Source organism: Mycetomoellerius zeteki, unplaced genomic scaffold (assembly GCF_001594055.1).
Source record: "Mycetomoellerius zeteki isolate Tzet28-1 unplaced genomic scaffold, Tzet1.0 scaffold297, whole genome shotgun sequence".
NCBI lineage: Eukaryota > Metazoa > Arthropoda > Insecta > Hymenoptera > Formicidae > Mycetomoellerius > Mycetomoellerius zeteki.
In genome coordinates, this window is record NW_017257279.1 from 52915 (window position 1) to 60850 (window position 7936).

General features: G+C 31.5%; 1 protein-coding gene across 1 annotated transcript in view; it reads left to right on the plus strand.

Moving 5' to 3' along the window:
• The window catches only part of Dhc36C (Dynein heavy chain at 36C), a 42656-nt gene that overhangs the window by 31633 nt on the left and 3087 nt on the right, over positions 1-7936 (plus strand). Inside the window, 8 exon segments of the mRNA XM_018450760.1 lie at positions 2-59; positions 1449-1629; positions 1943-2241; positions 2678-2842; positions 2925-3165; positions 3839-4131; positions 7010-7247; positions 7388-7539. Coding sequence (XP_018306262.1) covers positions 2-59; positions 1449-1629; positions 1943-2241; positions 2678-2842; positions 2925-3165; positions 3839-4131; positions 7010-7247; positions 7388-7539 — 1627 coding nt within the window.

The following is a 7936-nucleotide window of genomic DNA, read 5'->3' on the forward strand; positions in this document are numbered from 1 at the left end:
GGCTGCCAGCGAGGTCCTGGGACGAGCTTTGCCGATTGGACAGCGTGCCAGGATTCACAGTAAACTTTCCGGAGATGATCAATAATAATCAAAGTGAAAAAAATATAAAAGACTCTAAAAATAAATCTATACAAAGACGATAAAAATAATCAATGAGAGTTAAATGCTGATGTCAAACATTTATTGTTGAAATATTATATAATTGCGAACGGCAATCGCGTCGCAAACGTTTCAATAATTTTGGTCCTCTTCAATACAATAAAAATTATATAGCAAATATTTGAATTAAAAGATAGTAAACGCGAACAATAATGAAATGTTACGAAATAGGATTAATAAATTAAATTTATTTTATGAGAAAAAATATAGAAATAATAAAAACGTTTTGACTCTAATTAATCTTCATCAGTTTTGATAAAAAAATATCAAAATATGATACGATAACAAAACATGGTAAGTTGGAAAGTTTTAAGTAGTAATTAATATTGAACAAATAACATAAATCGAAAATACAGAGAGCAATGTGTCAAAATTAAAAATAAAGGAGATAAGAAGCTATGTGAAAATGCCAGACACAAGAATATATGAAATTTTAAAATATGACAATTATTTACGACGTCAAACATTTTGCGCATTTTCGAAGGTTAATGTTGTAAAAATTTATTAATAACAAATTCGTCTGTCAGAGGCCTGCTAAGTGCAAAGATAAAATACACAAAGAAGAAATACAGTGAATTGTTAAAAATATATGGAGTCAAAATTTTAATATGGATAAAAAAGAAGAAAATTAAGTTAAGAATTTAAGAGATAAAAATTGAGTAAAAATAAGTAAAGAGAGAGAATGAAAAGAAAAAATTAATACACAAAAATATAGGAAAGCATGCAATCATGGAAAGGAACGAGTCATACTTGTAATATTTTCATTACTAAAAAAGATCAAAGCTATGGGCGAAACGATTGCGACGTGATTACCGTTCGCGATTTTTATGTAATATTTCAATAATAAATGTTTAAACACTGCGCTTCGACATTCACGTTTTTTATCAAAACTGATGAAGATTAATTAGAGTTAAAACGTTTTAATTATTTCTATATTTTTTCTCAAAAAATAAATTTAATTTATTAATCCTATTTCGTAACATTCATTATTGTTCGCGTTTACTATCTTTTAATTCAAATATTTGCTATAAAATTTTTATTGTATTGACTTTTATTAGCTGCTTTCCTCTTTTTTCCAAAATGATGTCAACGTTAACGCAAACGTTCTCTGTAAAAAAAATGTTTTAAATATCTTTATCAAAGCCAATAAAAATTCTTGCAAATATCAATCGAATACCTTCAAGAAATTTAACGAATTTCTTTCATCATAGATTTATTAGAAATTTAAACACATTTATTAGAACGTAAAGTTTTATTTATCAAGGTCGTTTTTGTAATTCGTCAATCAGAAAATAAGAGACTCGTACACAAGAAATATCGACGAGTGGAAGAAGATATTCGATCACAAGGAACCTCATACTGCAACTTTTCCTGCTCCTTGGAACAAACTGAGCAGCTTCGAGAAGATGCTGGTACTTCGTTGCATTCGTCCTGACAAGATAGTACCGGCGACGCAATTATTCGTCGAAGGTAAGTTATGTTAAAAAAGAAAGGAGGTCACAAAAATCTAAGAATAGATCGACTCGGATGAAAGATACGGTACGGGGAATCTGGGGCAGATCGTGCATTTCGTGCGAAAGGGCGAAATTAAATTCTTTGCAACAATAGGAAGTAGGTTCCTCTGCGTATAATGCTGATCCCTTCATGCCCTTATTATCCTCCATCGCAAAATACGAAAGAAATTTTATACATAATGTAGTCGGGAAAATTCTTGACTGAATTGTTGAAACCGAAACTATTTGTTGCTACTTCACTTTTACCTGAATTTTGGATCATCCGATAGAACAGTTAGGCCATCAATACATCGTGCCACCGCCGTTCGATCTGGCGGCGTCTTTCGCGGACTCGCACTCCTGCATCCCGCTGATATTCGTCCTGACACCCGGCGCGGATCCCATGGCGATCCTGTTGAAGTTCGCCGACGATCAGGGCTTCGGTGCCAGTAGGCTGTTCTCCTTGTCCCTGGGCCAAGGTCAAGGGGTCATAGCCGAGGGTCTCATTGATGAAGGTGTAAAAAACGGCACGTGGGTGGTGCTGCAAAATTGTCACGTCGCCAAGACTTTTATGGTCACTCTGGAAAAAGTAATCTTTCGTACAAATCGCATAAATGAAATCAAATTTATTCTACGATGGAGATTCACAGTTGGAAGATTTGTGTTAAATTTAACGTTTTACGTATCCTGAAAGGTCCTAAATTTTAATCTAGAATCGCACAAATTTTATTTTTGAGGAACGTATAAAAAATTTATTAAACTTTTAATTCATTTTTTTTAAACGAATGTGTTAAAAACTTTTAAGCTTAGGGATATTAAATTTATTAAATTTAGAATAATTTGGTTTAATATTTATTGCATTTGAACTTAAATATATAATTATTACAAATTTTTTGTTACTTCTAACTTTTGAATTTTTAGCTATATAGTTCAGAAAATATGTTTTCATCGTGTAGCTTCTTATAATTTCTTAACAAGTCCTTTTGTTATTCATTGTCCTATTATTTTTATTTCATCATACTTAGATATGCGAGAGTTTCACGAAGGAAACGGTACACCCCGACTTCCGTCTGTGGCTGACGAGTTATCCGGTCGAGCACTTTCCTGTCAGCGTCCTGCAGAACGGCGTGAAGATGACGAACGAGCCTCCCAAAGGACTGCGCGCGAATATCTTGCGGTCTTTTCACCAGGTAAAGGCAATTTCCCACTTCGCTCGTCCCAAGGAGATAAGAGATTAATTCTGAGAGATTCGTTTTTTAAATATCACGGCAGGACCCGATATGCGATCCCGACTTCTTCGACACGTCGAAGCAGCGGTTGACTTTCAAACGGCTGCTCTTCTCGCTCTGCTTCTTTCACGGCATCGTGCAGGAGCGACGGAAGTTCGGGCCGATCGGCTGGAACAATCAGTACGAGTTCAACGAGACGGATTTGCGCATCAGCGTGTTGCAGCTCAAGATCTTACTCGATCAGTACGACGACGTTCAGTTCACCGCGTTGAAGTACCTCACCGGTATCCGAATTAAATTCCGTATTTCTCCCTTATCTGAATTTTTATGTTACATCTTTCATGCAATCGCGTGCTCGAATAAGATTTTTACATATAGAATAGATATAAAAATAAATATATTAAAAGTAAACAATGAAAGTTCACGTATTTTCAATTGGATTTGAAATTAAGCTGAAAATTTAGTTCACATTAATAGTATAATTGAAAAATAAATGTTAAAAGTAGTAGTAATAAGATCCACAAAAATAACCTTTTTAATTAGACTCGAAATTAAGCTGAACGTTAACTTTAATATTAATGGAACTCAATTAAAAACAAATATGTACAAATTTACACAAAATACAAAAGTATATAAAAATAAAAATTATATTTATAAATTCTTTGGAGTAGAATCTTACTTTAAGGAATGAAAATTAGGCCAATCTTGGGTGGCTCAATTTTAAATCTTTAAGAACGAGATCCATTCTAAAAGTTTTATAAAGCCTTAAATATGTCACATTAATATATAATATCAACGTATAACATAAAAAATATATTTATATTAAGTTAAGTGGATTGACATTAGAAACGAAGAATAAAAATAAAATGTTATGGAAAGAAATATTTGAAGCATTGATAAGCCACAGTAAAAAACAAATTTTTATCAGCGCGACTTCTAATCCTCTATTTTTTCAAGGCGAATGCAATTACGGCGGTCGTGTGACCGACGAATGGGACCGACGGACCCTGAATACGATCCTGACGCGATTCTATCACGAGGACGTGATCGTGGCCGATCGGAAATATCTGTTCGATCTCAGCGACCTTTATTATATACCGTCAGTCAGCGAGTACAGTCAGTTCCTGGACTACGTGAGAGAATTGCCGATGACTACCGCGCCTAGTGTATTCGGCATGCACGAGAACGCTGACATCATTAAGGATCAGCAGGAGAGCTACTTGATGCTGTCCTCCATTCTAACCACTCAGGTATTAAATCGAGCATCGAGATTGATTGTTACACTTCTACGCGGTTCTTGGGATAAAGCGAATTTATCGCACGCCTACACATGTTCCAGTGGGTCCAAAATAAATTATAAAAAGGCGGTAAAGTGTAATATGAGGAGCACATGCGAACGAACGATTCTGCGTGGAGTATCTAAGAATTTAACTAAATATATAAATCTGAAAATAGTTTTATTCGACTACGAAAATAATTATGTGGGAAATACAAGCATGATAGGTAATGCTGCAAAAAGATTTTGATATGTTAACTAGCTTGACTAGCTACTGAAAAAATCACGTCATAAAGTTACATATCGAAATCATGTAATTAAAACAAGTAAATCGCATAATTGATTGTTCTCAATAAGTACGTGATTTTTTAAAATCACGTAATTTGAAAAATCACATTATATTAAAAATAATTTTTTATCTATCATATAATTTTATAGTTATCGAATTTTAAATAATTAAATGATAGAAATAGAAGAAAAAAACATCATGGTGTGACTTTTCAAATTATGTAATTTAAAAAAATACGTACTAATTTGGAATAATCCATGATTTATATATTTTAATTACATGATTTCGTTATATAACTTTGTGACGTGATTTTTTTCAGTAGGGTTCTTATTAGGGTAAAATGGTACAATCTCGAATATGATACAATGCTGAACGAAATAAGATTTGAATCCAATTTTCGTAGTTTAAATTTAATTTTTTTCTGTTTATTTAATACCCTTTACACAATGAGAGTATCAAATTGGATCTTTAAAAATTGGATCCAAATTTTATTTTTTATAAAATTGTATTATTTTCGAATTGTATCACCTTATCGTATAATTATTTTGACAAACAACAAAATTATTTTTAGATCTGTATTTAGTTAGATTTTTAGTAAAAATTCATTATAATCATTCTTAATAAGTGTGATACAAAGAGCCTTAAACAAAATGAAGTGAAATGTTCCAATTTAAATAAAATGTTCTATTTTCTTATAAAAGTTAGATACGTTGATAATATACTCTATCAAATAAAATGTTTTTAAATATATTTTTATAATTTAATATAGAATTTATTACATTTGTATAACTCCGGAGATCTTCTTATAAAACTTTCGTAATCGTTTGTTGCATAAAAGTGAAAGTTTTGAGCGTCATAAGGTGAACATTATTCGCTCTTGTATAATTTATTGACTTTTCTTTTATCTTTATTTAATTTCTCGATTCCTACATTATGATAGAATAACGAGAATTCCTGTTACTTTTTTCATCTTTGCCCAGAATATTGAGGAGATCAAAGTAAGTAATATTTATTTAAGAAAGTTCTGATGATGTAAATAACTGAATAACGATATCGTTCTATTTTCACGCGATTAGCGTCAAGGAGGAAAATCAAGGAAGACGGTAATATTCTTATTTTTCATTGCAATCCAAAAATTCTCAAACGCGTTATTAAAATACTTATGTAATAGAATTAATCCTGGAAAAAAATATTGGTTTTAAAAAAGAAATAAATAAAAAATTCCAATAAAACCTATAAAGCCTGACACAAGATGAACGTGGGTAGAAAGTATAATAGAAATTATATACGTTTTCGACCTTCGATTTAGATTTTCTTCAGTGTAATACTGACAAGTTAATTAAATAGCAATTTCGTTCTATTTTCCAATTACCATTAGAAAATTGAATAATTTTTAAATATTTCAATTTGTTGAAAGTTTTCAACTGACATATTTTTTTCTTTAAATTTACAATTTCTAGTTTTCGAAATTATAAAGAAACTCTTTACTTTAATTTTTCTAGTAAACATATTTTTGAAAAGTATTAGTTTATGAAAATTTCTGTTTTCTTTTTTATTGTAATTTTTTTTATTAATAAGGTCTTTCATCGTTATTCCTTAATGTTTGTTAATATCGTTTTCTTAATGGTTTAATGTTAAACATTGTTAGAAGTAATAAATTAAATATTAATTTTTTTGAAGGAATACGAGTATGAGCGCACTACTTACAGCGTCGATTCTCACTAGCCTTAATTTTCTTTATTATTGATTTTAATTATAGAAAATCTCAATTGTGTTAATTTTCAATTGTTGTTACAATATGTTCGTTTTTATGAAAGTTATGAGCAATCAAAGTTGGATTGGATATGCTGTACACAGTGTGTTGACAAAATGATAGAGTATGGCATTTTTTAAAAGGTCAAATGTAAATACGTTTTATTAACTTGATATTTAAAATTCCGTTTTCGTTTACTTTGATTTTTTTAACCATATTTTTGCATTTAAATATGAGTTACTCTATACACTACTTTTATTTTTTTACTTTTTAGAAAAAGACATTATTTTATTACCTGCAATAAAAGAAGAATACAAAGTTAGATTCGAATATATGCAAATAATACTATGAAAGAATTCTTAGAATTCGCAATGTTTATTAAAATTAACAACATTATTAAATCCAAAAATAAATAGTAAAGGACTTTTCTCTTTTTAAAAAACAATGATATGAAGAAAAGGACATGTAAGAGTCAATTATAAGTTGTTTAAAGTTATTTAAGTCAAGATATGAGATATAAACTCAAAATTGTATGAGTCAAGATATAAAATTATTAATTTAAAATTGTACAATATCTCATGTCTTGATTTAAATAATTTTAAACAACTTATAATTGACTCTTACATATCCTTTTATTCATATCATTGTTTTTTAACATTATTAAACTTTGTGTCGAGTCTTTATTCTTCAATTTAAGTTGAACAAAATCCCTATTTAGATATCTGAGTTCTCTAACAGAATTAAAACACTGCGGCGACCTCGACAAAAGTTTACGAGCGCTCCGCATTAAGATATTTTGATTTTCGTCAGGACACCGGTCGTGTGGAAGTGGACCCCGAGAAATCGCCGGATGAGACTGTTTACGGCGTCGCGGCCGACATTCTGTCGAGGTTGCCGCAGGACTACGATCTGACTGCTGCTCTGGACAGATATCCCACGCTATACGAGCAGAGCATGAACACCGTGCTGGTCCAGGAAATGGGTAGATTCAACAAACTCCTGCAGACCATCCGGAGCAGCCTCGTGAACACCCAAAAGGCCATTAAGGGTAAAGTTCTTACCCCAGTGAGAAATGACAATGGAATCGACGTCGAATCGATGTCGATTCGACGTCAATTCCATTGTCATTTCTCACTGGGTACGCTTCTTCTCTTGTGATTCCTTTGAATTCTACTTGTACTCGTTTAGGCCTGGTAATAATGAGTCCCGATCTCGAAGAGGTCTTCTCATCGATCATCATCGGTAGAATACCCAAGGTGTGGATGATGAATTCTTATCCTTCCTTGAAACCACTCGGCAGCTACGTACACGATTTTCTGAAGAGGCTGAATTTTCTTCAGGTAACATTAGGAGGAAATGGATTATATTTCGAACTACTTTATTTGTCGTAAAAATTGAACATCTTCGATTATATTATTTCTTAGCTGTCATTTTTTTAATCAAGTCATAATATTAAGCGAAAGCGAATTGTACAACATTAGGATTTTAAAACTATAGTTTTTCGATTTTAGAATCACAAGTTGTATTAACTTCGTTTTATTTATGTAACATGACATCTATACGTATTTATTTATGTAAAAATTATTATTTTATTGAATAAAATCGTAGATGGAGACATTACAGGGTGTTTCCAAATTAAATGGCAAAACTTCGGGAGCGTGTAGAGGAGTAAAAAACTAAGAAAAAAAGTCCTATAGACATATGCTCGTTTTTGCTCCGTTTCAGAGAAATCGAAAA